Here is a 24,229-nt window from a genome sequence, read left to right as displayed (position 1 = left end):
CTACTTCTTTTTACCTGGAGATGGAGGGATTGTGGACTCAGTGATTCAGAACTGATGTTTGGAAAATGAAAGCAAGAACAGTCATGAATTATTGAATGACTGAGATCCTGCTTCAGGACCTAGACAACAGAACTGCTCTACGGAGAGAGTCTCCTTGGGAAAGGGGGTTATTTAGTAACATGCAGCATTACAGCTGGAAAGAACCTTAGAAATAATGTTTAGTATTTTCCAAAGTGTGTTCCAAAAACTAGTTAGATGCACATGATGCTTTACTAAAAACAAGAAAGAATTCAGTGGTCAAATAAGTTTGGGAAACATTGCATATCCTCATCTTGAGGAACCATAATCCATATTAACACAGTAGAGGCTCCTGCAGTAAGGATTCTGCTTTGCTTTAGCCTACTGATTTCCAACTTATTTGGCCTCAGAACTTTTTTTTTTTTTTTTTTTAACAGAATGCCTGGTAACCTTCTGAGGACTTGGAGTTCTATGGGATATACACTGGGAGGATTGGATCTCATCCCAGTTCCTCTTTCTCCATATGGAGAAGCTGAGCTCCAAAGCAGTAGATTTATTTGCCAATGATCACAGAAATCAGGGTGGTAGAGCTGAGAAGAAAACCCAAGACTTTGGATATTTAGTCCAAAGTTCTTTCTTCTTCCTCACACTGTCTCATCTAATGGACTTCTTCACTTTTTTAAAAAATTAATTAATTTTATTTTATTTTTGGCTGCGTTGGGTCTTGTTGCTGCACGCGGGCATTCTCTAGTTGCGGCGAGCAGGGGCTACTCTTCGTTGCGGTGCACATGCTTCTCATTGCGGTGGCTTCTCTTCTTGGGAGCATGGGCTCTAGGCGTGTGGGCTTCAGTAGTTGTGGCACACGGGCTCAGTAGTTGTGGCTCGTGGGCTCTAGAGCGCAGGCTCAGTAGTTGTGGCTCACGGGCTTAGTTGCTCCATGGCATGTGGGATCTTCCCAGACCAGGGCTCGAACCCCTGTCCCCTGCATTGGCAGGTGGATTCTTGATCACTGCGCCACCAGGGAAGCCCCGGGCTTCTTCACTTTTAAATCTCTAGGCATCTTCACTAAAGCAAAAGCTGCTAAGAGAAAGGCTACTCAAGGAAAATCATACTTTGTCAAATATCCCACCAACATGGAAGGATCCTTTTACCCACGAGTCCCCACAACCAACATTATCACAAATGACAAATGGGGAGAACACAGAGAAAGTCAACCACTTAGCATATGTTTGCCCCCAAATAATCAGTGTTTTGAGACCAGCTGGGATATTCTTGGACCCTTCATTTTTCTGTTTACCAAGTAGACCCTCAGGAAATGACACCAGTATATTATCTATTATGAAAACAAATTATGCCCAAATCTAGTGACTTAAAGCAATAAACCTTACTATATCTCACATAGTTTCTATGGGAATCTGGGAGGGGCTTAGGCCTGTGATTGCGGTGCAGTCTCTTGTGAGGCTGCCGTCACACTGCCAATCAGGGATGCAGTCATCTGGGGATTTCCCTGGGGTTGGACCATCTCAGAAGTCACACACTGTCACTTCTGTCATATTCTATATTTATCAGAGGTGAGCCACTATGTCCAGCGCACACTCAAGGGGAGGAGAATTGGGCTCCCCCCTTTTTTTTTGTGGTACGCGGGCCTCTCACTGTTGTGGCCTCTCCCGTTGCGCAGCACAGGCTCCGGACGCGCAGGCTCAGCGGCCATGGCTCACGGGCCCAGCCGCTCCGCGGCATGTGGGATCCTCCCGGACCAGGGCACGAACCCGTATCCCCTGCATCGGCAGGCGGACTATCAACCACTGTGCCACCAGGGAAGCCCCAAGGGCCACTGTGCCACCAGGGAAGCCCCAAGGGCTCCCCCTTTTGAAAGAACAAGTGTCAAAGAATTTGTAGACTTTTTTTTTTTTTTTTTTCAGTACGCGGGCCTCTCACTGTTGTGGCCTCTCCCACTGCGGAGCACAGGCTCCGGACGCGCAGGCTCAGCGGCCATGGCTCACGGGCCCAGCCGCTCCGCGGCACGTGGGATCCTCCCGGACCGGGGCACGAACCTGTGTCCCCTGCATCGGCAGGCGGACTCTCAACCACTGCACCACCAGGGAAGCCCTGTAGACATATTTTAAAACCACCATACCAAGAAAGAGTTGCAAGAGAGAAGGTTGCTAATTAAATGACCAAAAAACAAGGCAAGTTTTGGGGGTAAAAATCCTTTTAGGACAAGAGCAGGTGTCAACTGGAAACTGTGAAAGAGATGAAGAATTTAAATTTGCATGGGACCTGGAGTCCCAAACCGAACCACTGGCACAGACATTCTTGAGCTTCTTGCAATAAAGAACTTCTGAATAAAAGAACTTCTGAAAGAAAACTTCTGTTGCTGCCACTGTGACTAGGAGAATAGATGAAGGATTTGAATCAAGGATAAGCAACTCCAATGTTCCAATGTTTTGACTCGTATCCTTCCAAGTTAAATTTTCCTTTCTTAAGCCTTTGAATTTTCTAAGTGTTGCAATATCCCAACATGACCAAGAGGGTCGAATTCCAGCTCAAGTCTTCACATCTTTTTTTTTTTTTATTCTGCAGGTTTATACTCATTCTTCTATGCTATCTGAAAGCAAGATATCATGATCTAATTGCTTAAGAATTTATTTCCAAGTAGATGTTGGCAGAGTCTGAAAGTCTCAGAATGATCAGACAGATCATATTTCCACTTTAACCCAAGATTTTTTTAAATTAAAAAAGAACTATGATCCCCCCCCCCAGACTTTCCTTTATGGCATCTGGGGTATTCTGTCCACGCATTTCTTGGACATATGATAAAGATAAGAGGATCTCTAGGACTCTTCTAATATATTTGGGAGCTAAACAACAAGCGGATGCATATAAATACAGTAATCACAAAAGTGGGATTGAGAGAGAGAAATGGGTGAAAGCTACATCGTAGCAGTTCAGTGAGATGAAGTGGATTTATTGAGGAAAATATCCCAGAATAGATGAACCTTCCCCTGGAACTTAAAATGATTCTAAATATTTGAGGGCAACTTGGGCAAAGGCTGGGAGATAAGAGAAGGAAGACTGAATGTTTGGGCCATCAGACAGATGAGAAAAGGGTGGGCCTGAATATAGTGGGAGATGAGACTGGAAGAGTAGGGTGGGGATGGTGATCAAGATGCATTTGAACAAACAGCTGCAAAGAATTTGGTGTGGGTGGAGCAAATCCTTTGCAGGAGTTGAAAATGTTTTTCAGTATCCTGCTTCCCAGAGCAAAACAAAACAGGGCTTTCCCATTAACAGAGACTCTGAGAAAGCTGGGCCTGTTCTATGGGCGCTTGTAGGGAGATGTGGGTTAAGGTTCTGCCTGCCTCCCAGAGCCCTATGCAATCACTGTCGAGGCTGGAGGTCCACCAGCTGTATATGGAGGACGGATGATTCATTTGTTCATTTATTCAACAAGCTCACAGTGAATGCCTTTAGGTTTGAGAGGCAAGTAGGATTAAATACATTGTTCATGGGCCTAAGACAAGATGGCAGGCAAGTCTCGATTTATTCAGCATAAATTTCATTTCTCTCTTTCCTTCTTTCGTGGGGAAATTATTGAAAGATTTTCAATGAACGTTTATTGTGATCCCGCTCTGTTTGCGTCAGGGACTGTGCTAAGTGCTGAGGATGCCGAAATGACCGAAACATGATACTGACGAGATGACAACAGACTTAAACATGGAACTTAAATATTTCCTTTTCTGCTTCTGGCTTTTGCTTTGCCCAAAGGGGAGCTATTTCTCTTGGAAGAGAGTGGACAAATGTGCAGCAGGTGAACAGAATCGTGTTTGCGTTCCAGCTGTTGTACCAGCTGTGTCACAGTGACAGTGGCCTCCACCTGTCTCACTCCTGCTTCCGCCAGTTCAGAACCAAGTTATTTTTATACTCATATCATGGGACAGCCCAAGTGGTGATGGAAGTTCTTTAATGCTGGATTTGGAACCGAATGCATTCTGGTTTCTGGAAATCCATGTACTAAGTGGCTACTTCCACAGCACCAGACACAACACATAAAATGCAGCAATAGTCAATAGCTGCCGGTGGTGGAGTCGATCCCCTTATTTCGAATGAGAAGAGGAGCCTTGGACACAAGGAAGGGTTGACCCAAAGTCATCTGACAACATAGAGGACAAGCCAGGGCTACTCAAATCTCCTGGCTCTGATTCCATGCTCTTTTTGTTGAGGCAGTCATGACATCACCCACCAAACGAGTGCAGATTTTAATCTCCCTCATTAAGAGGCCTGCTGGCTGGCTGTACGACTCATGCATACACATCGTGATGGTTCCTGGGTGGTTGACACTCATCACCCTCTGACTTCATTTTTTTTTTTTCCTTTGCAAGATGGTTATTGCCCAGAGCCAGCATCCCTTTTCCAAAAAGTGAACATGCCAGAAGGGTTTTTGGAAACTGCCTTGATATCTGTCAGGAGCCAGATGATTCGCAGCAAGGAACCAATACACATAACAAGGATAACTGATTGGATTACCAATTAGCCACCTCCACCTCTGGAGGGTGGTTGGAAAGAAGAGAAAAGGCAGTGTTTAGTTTGGGCAAATACCAAGAGGGCTTTATCATCCTCATCAAGGCATCAGCACGGCACATTAGGCCTCCTCCAGGCCATTCCATGGGAACGTCTCTCTCCAGATGCTCTAGCAAGAGCCAACTTGTTATGCAGACATTGGGTTATTGTGTCTGAGCTACAGAAGCATCCCTGTGTTCAGCGAGAGGGGAGAAACTGGCTGACTTGCGTCTGTTTTTAATGATGTCTCTCCTGCTGGGGAGTTTTGGAAGCTGCAGGTAAAATCTTCCCCCAGGAAAGCGAGGCTGACCTGGGATGTATCATCTTACCTTCACCCTACAGAAGCTCCTCGGTTTGGGTAGGCCTTGGGAGGGACAGGCAGATGTTTTCTCCATTTGGACCCAGCAAGAAGTGCCCCAGTGTGGGGTCTCTGGATTTTTCTTGAAAATAAGCACAAGCATGGGCAGTGTTAGCACCAGTGCAGGGGAGGGAGGCTGAACCTGGACCGTGCTCCCTGAGTCCCCAGCGGGCAGATGCCGGTGTGCTCAGGTGCTTGCCAGGGTGCAGGCCAGCCCCACTCCTGGGATTCGGCAGAGCAGGGCCAGCGTTCACGCCCCATCATCTGGAGTCAGTGTGGGATGAACAGGGCGGGGCTGCCATAGCCTACGTCGTGCCTTCTGTGAAGGTCTAGAAAAGGGGGAATCCTCTGGTTTCAGGCAGCCCTCCAGGGACAAGGTGAGCCTGGAGGGGGCACCTTGTGTGCAGGAAAGGGAGCCCCATCCTCCAAGTGTGTGCAGCCCAGCTCCTGGGCACAGGGCTCGGTAGTTCCAGCCTCTGCTTCCTGCTGTGTCACATGCCTTTGTGCAGTACTCAGTGGCACAGCTGTGCCCTGTGGATCAAATGCTGGGACTGCTTAGTGACTCCAAGGGGCTCAGGCCAAGGAGGAGAAGGAAGCTCTATTTCAGTTGCTTAGAAAGATTGAGGGTGTTTCTATGACTTTACCTTCCCCATTTCCAAGGCAAAAGGGTCAGGGGTAGAGCTGGCCATCAGCCACAGTGGATGCTTACAAGTGTGAAAACACACATATACACAGAGGCATCACACACACACACGGAAACACACACCAAGGTGTGCACTCACACGTACATATATACACACTCACAAGGCACGCACACATATGCAGGTGTGCCTGCAAGGACACACGTGTATCACACATGAAGGACACACAGCAACACATGTGTACTTGTTCGCAGGCAGGCCTGCATGCCTGCACAATCACACATACATACATGAGCACACAAGTATACACATGTACTCCCATAGCTATATAAGCACACACATACCCTAAGACACACATGTGCCACCATGCACACATTCATTTACACACACTCAGCCTACACACTTGGGGCTTCAGGCTGCACTCGTCATAGTCACAGCCCTGGCATTCATTCTAATCAGGTTCTCCTTTTGTAAGGGTGTCTAATTCGGTGTGTGTGTGTGTGTGTGTGTTTGGTGTGATTTGTTCTGGGCAATGCAACCTCCTAGGAATACCCTTGGTGGTGACACTACTGTACCTAAAGTTCAGTTCATTAGCTCAAAGTTAAGAGAGCATGATTGCCATGCAAATATAAAAGGGAGGAGGTTGTAAGAGAAAGGCTCCATCTGGAAATAGTTTGTAAGTTTCTTTGGTGAGAGAGAGAGAATTTGACTTTGACCAATTCCAGCCTTAAACAGAGGAGCTGCAAAGCACATAATGGAATTATTATTATTTTTTTTATTTTTCTTTTTTCTTTTTTCTTTTGCGGTACACGGGCCTCTCACTGTTGTGGCCTCTCCCATTGCGGAGCACAGGCTCCGGACGCGCAGGCTCAGCGGCCATGGCTCACGGGCCCAGCCGCTCCGCGGCATGTGGGATCCTCCCGGACCGGGGCACGAACCCGTGTCCCCTGCATCGGCAGGCGGACTCTCAACCACTGCGACACCAGGGAAGCCCTAATGGAATTATTGATCCACGTATTGAATTTATGCTCACAAGGCTTCCAATATAAATGAATGCTTGGGTCGGGGCAGGGGGAGTGCAAGCGAGCAGGATTTAAATAGTGAGGCATCTGTCTCTGAGCGAGCCTGGATGGGATGAAAGCTGTGGTATCTGTTGTCTTCTTGGTAGCTCTCAGTTGCCACATTCCTCTCGAGTGTGAGCTTCTCTAGGCCCTGAGTGTGATTCTGCTGTTAACAGAGATACTTTGTTCACATTGTCTGGCACCCAAACACACACCATCTCCTTCATCTGGTGCTCAGTCAGAGAAAGCTGCCTGCCCATCCTCCGATGAGGGAGGAACAGCTGATTGGGCTGCACTTTCTAGAAAATGGTTTGTTGGTCTCCAGCATGGCCCCTCCCTAAGGGATTTTTTTTTTTTTTTTGCGGTACGCGGGCCTCAGACTCCGGACGCGCAGGCCCAGCGGCCATGGCTCATGGGCCCAGCTGCTCCGCGGCATGCGGGATCCTCCCGGACTGGGGCACGAACCCATGTCCCCTGCATCGGCAGGCGGACTCTCAACCACTGCGCCGCCAGGGAAGCCCATCCCTAAAGGATTTTCAGGGGTAATTTGGACCCTAAGCAACTTTTGCTTTATGTGCTGCATTTAGATCAAAGCCCCCATGGAAGCTGTTATTGCACTGTCTTAGTTTCCTCCTGGACTGTCGGCCCTTAAGGATAAGAACTCTGAGTGGGGCTAAGTCATAGAGGGTGTGGCCCTGCCTGCCTCATCCTTCAGTAGAAATCCAGAGTCCTTTTCTCTCTGTGCACAGGCCTCAGGCTCTGCCCAGGGCCGGAGGGTGACTCCTCCCCGGGGACTCTTCCTGTTGGCAGGGTCCCCAGGCTCCCTTGCCCCGTGCAGGGTTATGGCTCGGTGTTGAGAATGCCTGGTAAACCCAGTAGCGAGTCTCCCTGATGAGCGCAGGGAGCTGTGTCATCACACGCTGCTGCCAGGAGCGAGGAAAGCACAGAACAGCTTGGCAGCGCATGTTGGTGCAGAAAACCCTTAAAACATGTACTGACTTTTGAGGAATATGCGTGGTGACCGTTAATCCCACTGACAGCGTTGGAAACACTGCTGATTTCCCTTTTTCAATGGGGTGGCTTTCAGACAGCTTACTTGTGGCCCTGGAAGATGGTTAAAATGAGCCCAGAGCCACAGACAAGCCAAGAGGGTGCATCCATGCACCCTGGGAGTGATTACCTTGTCCTTCTGCTGGGAGTGCCCCGCCGGCCCGTCTCACATGGAGGGGGCCCACGGGGCTGCTGTGGCCTGATGTCCTGGGGCTGTCCAGGCTCCTCTGGCTCTCTGGACTTTTTCTTCCTTCCGTCAGGGACAGTGGTGGGGTGCCATCCTGCGATGGAGCATCATCGTCTTCAAAAGCAAAAGGAGAAAAAGTATGAGTGAGAATTTGGATCAGCAAGAAGGAGAAGGAACCTCTTTTCTAATTCTGTTGATGGCTCCTAGGGTCTAGGATCACTTATTCCCCTCATTCTCAAGTTTGTCTCTCTTTTCCAGCCCTGCTAAGGAGCAGACGCCAGGTATCTCCCACAGCCAAGGTGGGATTACTCTTGGCTAGAATAGCAGCCCTACTGTTGGGGAACCTCCAAGAACTGGGAGGAACTGACCAGTGGTTGCTGTCATCCTCATCCTATTGATGGGCTCCTGAGATGGGAGAAAGGCTAGGGAGGCTGCAAGGTCCTTCCCTAACTGGGGAGACCCCAGCGTTAAAGCTCATGGGACTGTTGGCTACAGAGTTCCAACCACAAAGCAATTCTTCTAAGCAGAACCAGTGATCTCATGACTCCTCCAGGTCATAAAGTACAAAGTAGCCCCTTCTAGATGGTAGTTAGAGGGTAACAGGATGGATGATAAACTCCACAAAGCACGTCTTGGCCTCCATCCCTGTTCTTTCTCTCACTCCTTCCCAAAACTGGCTCTGCTCTAGGGAGGGAAAACCCAGTAATCTAAAAGTGATTGGGACCTTGTCTTAATCTCAGAGAGAGTGGTCTTTATTTCATGTTCAACACACTCTTGGTGTTTGTGTTTAAAGGCTGGCTTCACACACAGTCTCCAAGTATCCCAAGCTACTTATTTACAAAGGGAAGAGGTGTCTTTACAACGGAGGAAGACATCTCTTTAACCAAATAATGCAATTTAACATCGCTTATCATGGAACAACTTATAACAAACGGAATTAATATACAGGGATATTCTGTGTCCCTTGATGTGATGCACCGAGAAGCACACGTCACCAACGTGCCATTCCTGCCAAAAGTGTTTGATCTGAATCGAATCATGGGGAAACAAACCTAAACTGAGGATAATTCTGTAAAGCAACTAGCCTAAGCTCTTCACAAATGTCAGTGTCCTGAAACCTGAGACCGGGGAAGAGTTCCGGATGAAAAGATCCGAAAGAGATGTGGCAATTCAGTACCGTGTATGATCCTGAGTGGAATCCTGGGTTGATCGGGGGAACAGCAACTGTACGGCATATGGCTGGTGTAATTAGAGGAAGTCGAATGTGGACTATATATTAGAAAATAGTATTACATCAATGTTAGTTTTCTTGAATGTGATAATTGTACTGTGGTTACAAGGAGAATAGCCTTGCTCTTGGGAGGTACGCGCCGATAAGGGATGAAATGTACAAAGTCTGCAGTGTAGTCTCGGATGGTTCAGCAATAAAATAAAATATGTATGTGTGTATGTGCGTATAAAAAATCTGCCTTCATTTTTATGATACGAGAAGTGAAACAATCCAGGGCTAAGCACGTAAATGGGTCTGTGCAACCTCTGGAGCAATGAGAGTCCCACTGACTAGTTCTAAACACCCTTCCTCCAGGGACGCCTGTGTGAGAAAGATTGCCATGAAAATCTTGCCTCTTTAGACCTTTTTTTCTTTTTTTTCATGCATCTACTACCCAGTTGAGTCACACACTGAACTAACGTACTGAACTAACCAAGGTACCAGGGACTTCTTAGCCCAGCTTCCTCCTGTCAGGGTAGCAGAGGATGGACAAGCTCTAGGTACTGGGTCCCCAGTGGACATGGCAGCTCAAAACAAGTGGAGGGCAGTGTGAGGTGAGCAGCCCCAAAGATGAAATTCCCTGGTGTTGCCCATCCCTCCTGGTGGCTCAGGCTGTGCCCCTGACGTTGTGGTGCACAGGGGCAAAGCTGCTTTCTTACCTGTCTGCACACAGAGTGACCCTTGCCATATGAGGATTTTTAAAAAAAATGATTTATTTGTTATTTATTTGGTTGCATTGGGCCTTAGTTGCAGCACGCGGGATCTTCATTGTGGCACGGGCTTCTCTCTAGTTGTGGCACGCGGGCTTTAGAGCGCGCAGGCTTAGTTGCCCCACGTCACGTGGGATCTTAGTCCCCTGACTAGGGATCTAACCCGCGTCCCCTGCATTGGAAGGCACATTCTTAACCAATGGACCACCAGGGAAGTCCCCATATGTGGATTTTAAAAAAATACTTCGAAGTCTTTAGGATGATTAACTCTCACTTAAGAGAGACGGTAAACAAGCCCCTGCCTCAATAATCAAAGGACGTTCTCAAAACGGAAATGTCTCAAGAACATCCTGACCTGGGTTCATTTTTTTTTCTTTTTAATTCTGAGAGGCAGTGCAGTATAATGAATAAGAGCACAGATCCTGGCACTGGAAGGCCTCAGCTCCAAGCCCAGCGAGGCCACTTACAATTGTGTGACCTCGAACAAGTCACTGATCTCCCAGGGCTTCAGATTTCTGATCTGTGAAATGAGGGTAGGACTGTTGTGAGTGTTAAAACCTGAGGCCAGTGCCTGGCACTGAGGAAGAACTCCTTAAGTGTGAATGTTCATCCTTCTACTTCTGATTACCTCCACTCAGAGGTCCCCTAGCACTTGTGATACTGTCATGTTGCCCTTGGGGAAGGAGCTTCAGTTTTGTGAAAATGTAGAGCTTTCTAAATAGGGCCCATTGTTTCCAACCTATCAACACATAAAAATATACACTTTGATGCACTCATGTGTATAATTTCAGATGTCCACGTGATGTTCTGAAAAATTGGAGTAATGCCTTTTGTTGATATTATGAACTTCTCGTGAATAGTCCCAAATAGATTAGAAATGAAATTCCATTGGTTAAAAACATGGGAGAAACTATAGAGCATGCAGCAAATACGTAGTAAGTTTGGTGCTGTTTTACATCTGCAACCAGGAAATATTAGTAGGGGGTTTGATTTAGTGAGTAAGTAACTTGTGAGCTAGACAGGAAGTTGGTTTCACTGCAGCACTTTGGTGAAGGCAGCAGCTGCCTGAGCAGAAGCCATCTTCAAGTGGCCGGGGAGGAGTGGCCTCCCTTCTAGCCTCTTTTTTTTAAAAAATTAATTAATTAATTAATTTTTGGCTGCGTTGGGTCTTCGTTGCTGAGCGCGGGCTTTCTCTAGTTGGGGTGAGTTGTGGTGCACGGGCTTCTCATCGCAGTGGCTTCTCTTGTTGCGGAGCACAGGCTCTAGGAGCACGGCTCCACAGTTGTGGCTCGCGGGCTGTACAGCACAGGCTCGGTACTTGTGGTGCACGGGCTTAGTTGCTCCGCGGCATGTGGGATCTTTCTAGATCAGGGCTTGAACTCGTGTCCCCTGCATTGGCAGGCGGACTCTTAACCACTGCTTCACCAGGGAAGTCCCTCTAGCCTGCTTTTTATGGCTGAGGACCCTGATGTGTCTTGCCTTGCTCTCCTTTGGAGTGAGATCCCTGTGGGATGCTGGAGGGAAGGAATAGCTACCTTGAGGCGAGAGTGGGTCCCTCCCTGTGTCTACTGGGAGATGTACTGTTAATTCCCTTGGCCTTTTCAGGGGCACCTGCTTCAGGGGAGGCCTCCATAAAGGCCTGGACTCTTCTTCTGTTTCTGGTGCTGACTCAGGGTGTGGAGCACCTAGGAGACAAAGAGAAAGCCAAGTTGTAGTAGACATCTGTGGTTTTTGCCAGCTGTCTCTTCTTTTTGGGGACCCATCTTTCTCTCACTCAACGGATTATGTGGTTTGGGTGGTCCGTTCCCTGACTCCAGGGATGGGCAAGTGACTGCAGCCTGGCTAATGAGAGCACCTCATTGCTTTAGCCACGGTGACTGGGTCCGGGGTGGGCACACAGCCCAAGCCTGTCCAATCACAGGCAATTTTGGTACTTTTTGCAAGAGCTTTTAAGAGGCATATCCTTCCTTTTTTAAAATAAATTTATTTATTCATTTATTTATTTTTGGCTGCATTGGGTCTTTGTTGCTGAGCACAGGCTTTCTCTAGTTGTAGCGGGTGGGGGCTACTTTCCTTGCTGTGCGTGGGCTTCTTATTGCTGTGGCTTCTCTTGTTGCGGAGCATGGGCTCTAGGTGCGGGGGCTTCAGTAATTGTGGTGTGTGGGCTCAGTAGTTGTGGCTAGCGGGCTCTAGAGCGCAGGCTCAGTAGTTGTGGCATACGGGCTTGGTTGCTCCACGGCATGTGGGATCTTCCCGCACCAGGACTCGAACCTGTGTCCCCTGCACTGTCAGGCGGATTCTTAACCACTGTGCCACCAGGGAAGTCCAAGAGGCATATCCTTTCTACCGGGGTTAACAAGTTGTCATGGAATTGCAGGAGGCCATCTTTACCACCACATGGGGACAACGTGCTTGAGAGGAAAGGCTAACAGAGCTGAGAGACTCAGACAAATAGTGCCCAGAGGACATTTTCTGAGGCCTGGATCCAGCTGAGCCTGGAGTTGGCTGATCCTTGCACTATCCAATTACATGAGTGAATACATTTCTTTTTTTGCTTAAGAGAGTTTGAGTTAGGCTTCTAACACTTGTTACTGAAGGAGTCCTCACTGACATACAAAAGAAGGAAGAACTCAATGGATTCACTTTCTGTATATTTTATTCCTATTTTTCATTTGTCAGTGTGTTGGCAAGCTCAGTGGATCTAATAGGTTTAAGAATCTGGTCCATGATGGCCCGGTGACCTTCCTTCCAGGGTCATCATGGGAGATAATCAGGATTTAACCAAATCCTGAAATAGTCCTGTCTTTTTGTATATTAAGCATGTCTTTTTTTTTAAAATTGGAGTATAGTTGATTTACAATGTTGTGTTAGTTTCAGGTGTACAGCAAAGTGAATCAGTAAGCATATCTTTTTATTCTAGTGTTTTGACATCTGGGACCTTACTCACCCTGGGGAGGCTGTCCCTCCCAGGACTAGCCAGTTCCTAGAGACAGTAAAGGACCACCTGCAAGTGCACATTTCATATGGAAACCAACCAATCTAGAGCCCCTCCCCCCCTCCCCAGCCATGACCTCCTTAACACTTCCAGGCCACTATCCCCCTGCCTTCATGACCCCAGGGCCAGGTACCAGACAACCAGGACAGCCCTGATGCACGGAGCCTGCCCAGACCTTTCAAACTAGCCAATCCCAAACCGGCTCAGCCTGCTTGCCCTGCCTCGCCCGTGCCTTCCTGCCAAAAATGCAATAAAGACTCTTGCCCAGGGCTTCCCTGGTGGCGCAGTGGTTGAGAGTCCGCCTGCCGATGCAGGGGACACGGGTTCGTGCCCCGGTCCGGGAAGATCCCACATGCCGCGGAGCGGCTGGGCCCGTGAGCCGCTGAGCCTGCGCGTCCGGAGCCTGTGCTTTGCAACGGGAGAGGCCACAACAGTGAGAGGCCCACATACCGCAAAAAAAAAAAAAAAAAAAAAAAGACTCTTGCCCATCCCACACGCCCCCCCCACCCCCGCCAGCCCTTCTGCTTCCTAGCTGACCCTGGTTCTTCTCCATGTGGCCTCGAGGGGCATGGCATGCCCTCTCCTCTTGCGAACTGTAACAGACTGTCTTTTCACTGGCAGTTGTCTCCTGATCTCTACTGGCCTCATCCTACCTGAATAATAAGAAAAACCTACATTTAAAAATACTGTAATACTATGTGTTTTTTTAAGGAGCTAAGTAATTTTTTTTTGAAAGTTAATATCTACGGAGTGAAATGTGCAGATCTTAAGTGTACAGTTCAATGAGTTTTGACAAATGTATATATCCATGCAACCAACCAAGATTTAGAACATTTTCATCACTTCAGAAAGTTCCCTTATGACCCCTTCCATTGACTGGTCTTTTAAGATTAACAGACATCCTTTTTCATAGTGAGAATTCCAAACAGCCGTAGAGCAAAAACTGAGAAATCAGTGGCCGTTTTTGCTGAAGTTTCTAGAAAGCTCAGAATTAGGACTTCTTCAAAATTGGAGTCAGCTGTTTAGAGAGTTGCCTTTTGCCTCAGCTTGCCCAGAAAAGTCCCAGGGGCAAGAATGTGGAATGGCTTGGGAAGGTCAGAAAGAATTTCTCCTTGTGCAGGGTGCCGGGTGAGCTGAGCAGTCACTCAGAAGCCTCTTTCAAAAGCCTTTCTAAGTCCCAGTTGGAATTGCTCTCTCCCTTACCTGTACTCTCTTAGCACTTTGCTTAGAAGCTCAAAATCTCTTCCCTGACAAGGACTGTAGAAATCATCTAACGTTACATAATAATGGTACCTAATTCAAAATCAGGAAAATGGAATAGACTCACAGACATAGAGAACTGACTTGCGGTTGCCAAGGGGGAGGGCAGTGGGGAAAGGAAGGACGGGGAGTTTGGAATGAGCAGGTGTAAACTATGATATACAGGATGGATAAACAACAAGGTCCAGAGAACAGCACAGAGAACTATACAGCACAGAGAACTATAGTCAATATCCTGTGATAAACCGTAATGGAAAAGAATATGAAAAAGAATGTATATATGTGTATAACTGAATCACTTTGCTGTACAGTAGAAATAAACACAACAATGTAAATCAACTATACCTCAATAAAATAAATTACAAAAAATCAGGAAAATGGCTCTTCAGACAAACTTTTATCTTTCTTTTATAAAGCAAAGGTCCAAAGATCCAAATATCCTCTTTATCTTGGCTGCCAGGTAACTCATCTAAATCCAGTGCTTACCAAAAGCAATGAATTCATCCCAAGATGTCCGATAACATCTATTTCTCTACTCTTTTTAACCAGGTGTTTTATTTTTTCAATTTCAATTTTATTTGTCCTTCTTAATATATTGCATTTATTTGTTGTAAGCTGCCTGAAAATTCTTGCACCTTTATAACATCTACGGTGCATTGGACTTAATTTATGTGTATGGCTGACTTCCATTTTCTTCCACAGTTTAGCAAAATGCTCTGCCTGATGAGGACTCAATAAATATTTTAAAAATTGAGTTGAATATGACCAGAAGAGAACTACTTGTAGACTTATCCTTTTTCTTTCTTTAAAAAACGTTCTCTCAAGGGGGTGACCCTTAAGAGTGTCAGCCACGATTTAGGAGAGGGCTGCGTCAGCGGGACCCACACCCCAATCCTTCCTGGCCTGCCGGGTTCCCTCAGGAGACCCAGTCACAGGGACCTACCTCTTCTTTGTGCCTTTCCTTTTGGGGGGTGTTGGGTATGGAAATGAATCTCCACGGGGAAGATGAAGACCTCTGCTGGGGGCTTATTGGCTTTAAGTTGACTCCTCAGGGGGTCCAGGACTCTGGGTGATTCCTCTGAGATAGGAGGTGATTTCAAAGCCTTTGGTGCCTGGAGAAAATGTAAAAACAAACACACCCCCATCTGGCAGGTATCTAAATCCTGCTGCCTGCAAGGGATAAATGACATTGTATCTTATTGAATCTCCAGCATCAGAAGCTGCTGAGTGTAATGTCGCTTCTGTACCCAGGGCTGGGAGATAAAGCTGACAGACCTGAAAACTGGTCAACTCACTAGAGTAGGGCTGCTTTGCTTCATGGGAACTTGGTTATGCACCCGTTAACCCAGCCTCTGATTGCTCTGAGAAGTATAAATGTGGTAAATTCAAGAGCCTTTGTGAGGAAATACAGTCTTTCTTTTGCAGTCGGGAAACTGAGCCAGATTAAAATGATAGAGCTGAGATTTCCGTGTCCGGAGAAGGAGAAATCTTGGCTTGTGTCGTCAAGAGATAAAAGTATGGCTCAGATTGTGGACTGTGCAAACCTGTAGGTAAGAAAGGGCAGAAAATAGGAATACACATTTGTGTTTGCTTTCCTCATGTCATCTCTCTAAGCCTCAATTTCTTCCTCTGTAAAATGGGGGTAATCATACTGCCCACCTCATAAGTTGCCATGAGGATTAAATGAGTTAATTATATGTAGTTACAACAGTGTTTGGAACTAGGCTTTTTTCTATGATATTTCTTTGAGAGAAGACTCTTCTTTCATTAGGGTTTAATACCTAACCTTGCCACTAGCAGAATACCTAGGTGTCTCCACACGTCTGTAATATGAACATAGCTAGAAAAAAAATCACTGTGTGTCAGAATCAGCCACAACTGTAACCCAGTTTTTTTATGTCCAAAAAACCCCAAAACATATGTGTGTGTGTGGTGTATGTGTATATGTATATGGAGAGAGAGAGAGAGAGAGAGAGAGAGAGAGAGAGAGAGAGAGAGAGAGAAAGGAGCTGCGGGCAGTACTTAGAGTCTCCTGTTTCCAATTATTCAGAAGTTGCTGAAAATTTCTCCTTTTAGTTTGCAGCTTTTAACATATGAACTTGGCTCTATGAAATGTATATGTGTGCTGGGTTCAGGGACTTCAATTTCACAGGAGGAAAAATAAAAACGTCTCTCACTTTTTTAGTGTTCAAAAAGAAAAAAAGATCAGAAACACACACAAGTATCCTAACGTGTTTAGAGTTGAATGAGGAAGGAAATTCACCCAAGTATATTCAGGGTAATATGTAGAATTGTGAGACATTAAGAAAATGATTAACCCAACACATGCACGTAGCATATTTATGTCCCTGGAGCCCTCCACTGTTCAGGTGCCAGCTGCCCACCAACTGCCCTCTTCTGAATACTGACCTTGTGTATTTTGTTTGACAAGGTTTGCATTGGGAAATCTATGTGGAAACTCAAATGGTTTGTGCGAGTTATGGCTGATAAGCCAAGCCTTAATTTCTCTATTGTAATTAAAAATTTACAGAGTTTTAATATAGTGGAAAATATTGCTTTCCTCTGCTAAATCATATACATGGGTTGAGGGAAGGGACTCCTGTCCTCTGAGCATGGCTCAGTTCTGGGCTGAACTGGGTGTGAGACTGAGGGCTTTCCTTAGGCCTGAGTGACCCTGGCAGGTCAGGCCTGCTGTTTACTCCTGGTTCAAAGGAACCTGGGAAGACAGATGCCCTTCTGGTATGAATGGAAAGGTTTAGATCAGTTTAGACATGGGAAATCTGAGAAAATCCTGAACAGGCTGAAAACGACCTCCCTCACTGGCACCGGGACCACCTGGTGTGCCCATGGCTCCTCAGAACTACTTCAGATGGCATGAGTCCCCACCATGAACGAACGCTGCTGTTGTTTCCAGTTGGATACAAGCTACTTTCACATAAATGCTTCATCTCCTTTCATCCTTCCATCAGCCCTGTGAGGCTGGCATTATTATCTGTGTGCACAGAGGAGGTCACTATAGCTCAGAGTGGTGAGCCACTGGCTCAAGTAACACAGCTGCCACGGGCAGATCATTCCAGAGTCCCTGCTCATTCCCACTCAGCACAGGTGCCTCCCAACCAAACTGAAGACCCACACAGAATTTCAAGGCAGGACCAGGCCAGAGACAGCAAAGGACATCTTTAAGGAAGGTGTACCTGACTTCTGAAGGGGGTTGATAAACCTGCAAAATTTATCCTACATTTTCAAAGGTGACAGACCCTCAATTTTTTTTTTTTTTTTTTTTTTTTTTGGTGGTACGCGGGCCTCTCACTGTTGTGGCCTCTCCCGTTGCGGAGCACAGGCTCCGGACGCGCAGGCTCAGCGGCCATGGCTCACAGGCCCAGCCGCTCTGCGGCATGTGGGATCTTCCCGGACCGGGGCACGAACCCGTGTCCCCTGCAACGGCAGGCGGACTCTCAACCACTGCACCACCAGGGAAGCCCACAGACCCTCAAATTAAGCAAAACCGTTTCTGGGTTCCAGCATTTTGAGTTTGAAGTGGGTCAGCTGCTTACAAACTCAAATTCTATCCTTACATGCTTACAGAGAAACCTCAGCCCCTTAACAGAAAAAAGGATTCTGTTGGCACCAGAAAGTTTGGTTAACACCGTAATGCTTTAATCGGCGGCAGCTGAAATTTCCTGTACTTCACTATTTCCAACATTTAGTAAATTACTACAGCTTTAGTCCAGCTCCACCCGGTGAGCTCAGAAGCCAGTAAGGCCTGTTCTCTGAGACATCCCTTTGAGTCACCTCATTCCTAGATTGAGATTAATCTTTTAAGTGCGCGCATGCTTAAAAGCACATGCGCGCACACACACACACACACACACACACACAAACAACCTTTTTCCTCCTCACTTCTCCAGATGTTTTTTTTTCTGAGCCAGTGGCAGATGCTACAGGAGGGAAAAGACATCTTTCAGCAGGAGGCTCCTGGAACAAGTGGCTGCTTCTGCCCTGGTGGAGTTTCATATTCCCTTGTTTGTCTGTAGAAACAGGATGGGAACAAGAACTTATTAGTTGCCGGTGTGGGGATGGACAGTTGACTTTCAACTTTTATCTCTTTTGCGTTAATGGGAAGAGAGGCAAAGAGAGTGCCGAGGCACTCAGCCAGCCATGGCTTTGGCTGAGGCAGCTTCAGGGAGCCCTGATCTCATTATCTGGGTTGGGTTCTTGTTGGCTGAGTCAGGTGATGGGGAGAATAATAACGATCATAATAATAGTTACTATGTATTAAGTGTTAACTATGGGACAAGAATCATGCAAAGTATTTTATATGCATTAACTGAATCCCCATAAGAGCCTTATGGAGGTATTATTATTATTCCCATTCTACAGATGAGGAAACGGAGCCTCGGTAAGATTGAAGAACTTGCCCAAGGTCACAGTTAGTAAGTGGGGGTAATTTGAGGGCAGGCAGTCCGACTGCGGAATGTGTGCGGTTGAGGACTGGTCTCATTCCTACCTCCAGCTGTACTTTGGCAGTTATTTTCTAAGGTGAGTGGCATGAGGAAGTGACACTCAGCCTGCCTCAGTGCTCTCTGCAGGATCAGGTTTCACCGAGATCAACAAGATATTTGGCTTCTTACCTCTGAGATCTGCCTTCCTGTTGGGGAAGGCGCCTCCGTAGAATGTCGTGTGGGATTTGTCACGCAGGAGCGCAGAATGATGGATGCGGGCATGCGCAAGGGCCCCCCTGGAGGTCTGCTGTGTTTTCTCATGGTGGCTTTCCTTTGAAGCGTGGATACAACGGTGATTCCCTTTTGACGTGTCCTAGGGAACGACAGATACGCATCCCTGAAAACAGGTTTTGTAATGGAACAGAGCAGGTTCCTATGACAGTCAGACCTTGTGGCTAGACTGGTGGTTCCAAGGAGGAAATCTCCTTAGCAGCCTGGGACGAAAAACATGGTTATAATGGCAAGATGTTTCATTATGTTTATTATAATAAAACATTTTGTTATTGGTCATAGAGAGAATGACATTTAACCATGCCTGACATATAGTGCTTTCTTGCAAAAAATTTAAAAATCAAAATCAAAAAATTAAAAATCAAGCATTAGTATCACTGTCTTTTCTTTTTGGCAAACTTTTTTTTATTGTAGTAAAATAGACATAACATAAAATTTATCATTTTAACCATTTTTAAGTGTATAGTTCTGCATTAAGTATATTCACGCTAGTATCATTGTCTTTGTCCATCATAAAATGTCTCTTCTCTCCCACTAGGTGGTACTTCTCTTCTCCCCCTTTCCTGTTTCATTGGCGTGTGACCTGCTTGTAAGTCATACATGTTTATTCAAGATAGGAGCACGTGTTGTCTACGTTTCTTTGAACCACTGTCGCCTTGTACACACACACACACACACACACACACACACAGGCCTTAGAGTTTAGAAAGCATTTTTACATTTTAACTTATTTAATCCTCATAGCAACCTTGGGAGGTGTGTATGATAACAGCTCCATTTTACAAAAGAGGTCATTCAGGTTCAAAGTTAGTTAAGTTAGTCACCACAGCTAGCAAGATGCAGGACTCAAAACAAGGCTTTTCCAACTCTAAGGCCAAAAAAGCTCTTTTTTTCTAGAGAAGACTAGAGCTGCCTAGATGGGGTGAAGAGTGTAGGGAGGATCTGTGGTTAAGTAAGATTGGAAAACCATGAGTTAAAGCTAAACCAGCCACTTTACCTATAGAACTACCTATGGTCCATGGTCAGCTGTGCACTGTGACTCTCTGGGAGGAGGACATGGTGTGCTGCATTTCCCAAATGTATTTGGCCAAGAAACCCTTTTTTTTGCATGGAGCATCTGGCAATGCTAGGGTTCCACAGGTGACACTTTGGGAAACGGGTCAGTAGGCTCAAAGTACTCTTCTCTTCTCTGGAGGACCCCAAGAAATGGTGAAGGGAGGGAGCGTTATCTCTAAAGTCAAGAAGAATAGTGACAGAGGGGACCCCATTAGAAATGGTACCTCTGCCTGGGTTTCATCTTCCTGCCAGGGCTGCTTCTTGAGTGGTGGCAAGCGAGTCCCCTGGCTGCCGTGGTTCTTGGCTACAGAGCCCTGGTCCACGTGTCCACCAGCCCCAGCTTCCCCTTCATCCAGGCCCTGCTGACCTGCAAAGGTGAACAGTGGGTCAAGTTCACAAGCCCAGAGATGGGTATGATGCTCTTAGCTGCTTCCAAACTGCCTTCCTTCTTGCTTTTCTGAGCAAAAGTGTCGATCAAGGCCCTCGTTCCTCCTCCCTCCTTATTACTGTATTTCTGCTAGTGCCTCCACGGAAGTGGCAGCCAGGTCAGTGGAACAGAACTGCTTTAAGAGTCAGGAGGCTCAAGGTTGAGTCTTTGTTTCATGGACTCAGTTTCCTCATCTGTAAAATGGGGATACTAATTTCTTGCTCTTGCTTCCTTGCAGAGTAGTCTGGGGCTCAAATAAGATCATGAATATGACACCCCTTTGTAAACTGTGAGGGACTAGGGGATAACAGAGGTGTGATGATGGCGGGGTGACCTGCAGCCCTGCTCTATTGTCACTGAGATGCTCAGTCTGAAGCGCTTGATTTCCTGGGATGTCTGCTGTTCATTTACTTGTAGAAAAACTCAGGCAAATGCACTGCTTAGCAATCTGCACTTACCCTGTCTGTGTAACCCTCAGGAAGGATCTGAGTCAACAGATGACTCCAGCATAGTTAACAAATCTTTCATCGATGGTTTAAAGGGTCCTGCAGCTATTTTCATCACTTACTCAAGGTAGATTTATTGCTGAAACAGTCTGGCAAACTTTCCTTGTTTGGAGCCGCTTTAGCAACACCTCCACTCTCTGCTTGCAGCTCCATGCGGGGCTGTCTTTCAACCAGAGGCGCTTGAAGCCCTCAGGGGCTCTGTGTATGTTGGAGCGTTGGGCTTCTGGAGGCTCCCAGCCAGCCTCACTGTCCCCCATACTCCCCAACCCTTGTCATTCCTTACATCATTCTCATCCTTGGTGTCATTGGGTCAAGAGCCAAGTGCTTCTCTGTGGGACTTCTCCCTCCCCGCAGCTCCCCTTCCTCTGCCCATTGGCTCCTGAAGGCTACTTTGGGTCTGAGCTGATGCTGAGAGTGTTGGTGGGGCAGATGCAGACTCAGGCGTAGGTTCAGGGGGACTGCTCAGGTTTTAGTGACCCAGGGAATCCCTGAATCTCGGGTGGCCCAGGGCCACGTTAGGCCTGCTCCCAAGAAAGCCTCAACTTCATATAGGATGTAGCACTAAAGACCTTTCTGTGTGTTCTAGAATGATCCTTTGGGGTCAAGATGGACTTCAGGGCCATCCTTCCTGGTCAGATTCACCAGGGAGCCGAATGCATTTCTGAGGGTAGAGGAAGTGAAACTCTGGCCAAATGGCCACTCACCTGCTGAATGGTATTATATGGCCGACTGGCTAAGTTGGAGCAGGGTGCTCTGGGGCAGGAGGATATAGAGAGGCATTCTTCCCTTTGGCTGTATCCTGGGTGATATTGAATATATGACTCAATCTATGTGAGGGAAACCAAGATTCTTCTCAGTAAACACCATCTCTGGCTCATTTATCTATGCTTAACAGAAATAGGTTTGCAAGCAAGGTATTGGAAGTTTCAGTTGTTGAAAGGAGACCACACTACTTGGTCTCTCTCTATCTCAAATATGGGTTCAGATTACCCAAATAGTGTGCATGGGGGTAGTAATTTAGAGCTCTTGGAGAGCTTTTTCACCTGTGTCTTCTCCTATGGTTTTTTACAACAACCCAGAGAGAGTGGAACGCAGACACCACTACTACCATTTTACAGATGAGCAAACTAAGGATGCACAAAGCATAAGTGACTTAGCCAACATCACATTGTTGGGGGATCTGAGATTTGCAGCCAGGACTTTTGCTACTTTCTCCAGTACAGTGTCTGGCAGGGAGAGGGAGACCAAGGGGAGATAAAGTGAAAACAAACCATCTCTCAGGGTTCAGGCTATAGTCTCTGAGCTATTTTTCCTTCCTTACAAGTTGATTTTTGGTCCCTGTGATCATGGGCAATTGGGCATTACAATTATGCTTAAAAAACACAAGGTAGGGAGGTCTATAACTAACATTTATTGAGCACTTGCTATGAGCCAGATACTGCATTATCCCGTTTAAGTCCCACATCCAATCCTGTGAGGTATAGGTGGGTATGGTCATCTTCAGTTTATAAATGAGGAAACTGAGGCCCAGAGAGGTCACATGGCTTAGAATCTGGTGCTAATGGGCACGTGTTTAATCACTATTTAATATTGCCTCTCTGTTCCTGCCTGATTGTGACAACTCCTCCATATATGGCATCAATTAGGGAAGTCACTTGATTCCTTAGGTGTGCAGTGTTGATCCACCCTCAAATGGAAGTACTGTAGTCCACAGTCCAGTATTTTTAGATCTTAGGGCATCAAAGTCTAAGGATATTAACTGGAGACAGTAGAATTTTTGAAGCAAGAAGGCATTAGGCAATGGCAAGGTGGGGTGCCATCTGGGGAAGGGCAGAAGGTTCCAGCACAGGAGGATTACTGGGTGAGTTCCCTGCTCTTAGGACATGGATGGCCCAGAAACTTGATCTCATCAGTGCCTCAGAATCAACTGGTCTCAGGGATGTTGACCCACATTAGCAAAGTGCATAGAGACTGATGTATAGACCGGGGTATAATTACAAAGAGAAATACAATTGCCTGACCAGCATGTTTCCCATAGATTAACTATTGGAAAAGGTTATGACCAAAATTCCTTGATAATGGAGTCTAGACTCAAGGGAGGTATATGGTAGGCATGTTTATGGCACCAGGCTCTGAGAATCTGCCATGTTCTTCTCCACTCCATTTGATAGATCAGATTCTCTACTTATCCTGACTAGATCCTTTTGCAAGTACAGGGCTTGGTTAGGCACGACTATTGTTTCTGGAAAATTCCTTTGTCATTTCAGAAAAATTAACTTTTTATTATGTTAGGCTCTTGTCCTTTCCTTCTTGTTTCTCAAAAACCCTGGTACTAGTCAAGACCCTATTCTTTGCCCAGTCATCTTTATCCAGTCATCTTTCCCCATCTCCCTTAGCAAAGCAAATCTGGCTCTTTTAATGCTTCAAGTTCCCAAGAATAATATTGACAGGTAGAACCTCCATAGTACTGAACAGCTTACAGACAGCTCACAATAATTTTCTGTGCAGTAACGAGGTAGGCCTTATTATGTCCATTACAGAGATAAGCAAACAAGCTCAAAGAGGTTGAGTGATTTGCTCAAGATCTTACCTCTAGTAAGAGAAAGAACAGCCATTGCAGAACAGCCAGATTTCTGGCTCCAAAGCCTGTATTTTTTCTTATGATATTGCCACAAAACCACAGGTTAAAGAGTGTTAGAGTGAAAAAGATATAAGAAATCATCTAAAATCTAGACTCTAGATATGCACTGTCCAATACAGTAGCCACTAGCCACATGTGGCTATTTAGATGTCAATTAATTAAAAGTAAATAGAATTTTAAAACTCATTTTCACAGTCACACTACCTACATTTCAAGTGCTCAATAGCCACATGTGGCTGATGGCTACTATATTGGAATTGGACAGCATATACATATATATATACACATATATACATGTATATATACATATACATACATGTATATATATACACATATATATGTATAAAAATATATATATATATGTATAAAGCATTCCATCATTGCAGAAAGTACTATTGGATGGTGCTGGTCTAGACTAACTCCCTCATTGTACAGATGAGGACAATGAAACCCAGAATCCCTAGATCTTATTTTGGAAAACTTCATTTTAAGCTGTTAAAAATCCAAGTGTTTGAAGTCTGGTTTGATAAAATCAACACGTACCTTGTTCAAAAGATTTTCCTGGTTGAATCCAAAATGGAGGGAAGACAGGCAGGAGATGGTATTTGGGGGGTACACCTGAAAGATCCTGTTGTGGCCTGAGATTCTTTGGTACATTAGGTTGACTTTCCTGGAGCAGCACAGAATCCTTGATGTATCCTGAAGAGTAAGTCAGGAGTTATCGGTAGAAATAATGGTTGCCAGTCTAGAGGTCTT

General features: G+C 46.1%; 1 protein-coding gene across 1 annotated transcript in view; it reads right to left on the bottom strand.

Annotated features, from left to right (window-relative positions):
- Positions 1-24,229, bottom strand: part of KIAA2012 — a gene marked incomplete at its 3' end in the record, with an annotated part of 124,556 nt that overhangs the window by 83,047 nt on the left and 17,280 nt on the right. Inside the window, 9 exon segments of the mRNA XM_081241611.1 lie at positions 4,908-4,914; positions 4,918-5,018; positions 7,819-7,989; positions 11,391-11,540; positions 15,054-15,222; positions 17,996-18,138; positions 18,742-18,925; positions 20,124-20,266; positions 24,017-24,172. Of these exon segments, the coding sequence (XP_081097737.1) occupies positions 4,908-4,914; positions 4,918-5,018; positions 7,819-7,989; positions 11,391-11,540; positions 15,054-15,222; positions 17,996-18,138; positions 18,742-18,925; positions 20,124-20,266; positions 24,017-24,172 (1,224 nt within the window).

Source organism: Mesoplodon bidens (genome assembly GCF_964165515.1).
Source record: "Mesoplodon bidens genome assembly, chromosome: 8".
Taxonomy (NCBI): Eukaryota; Metazoa; Chordata; class Mammalia; order Artiodactyla; family Ziphiidae; genus Mesoplodon; species Mesoplodon bidens.
The sequence above is the reverse complement of the archived record's forward strand: the minus strand, read 5'-3'. Positions and strand labels throughout refer to the sequence as shown.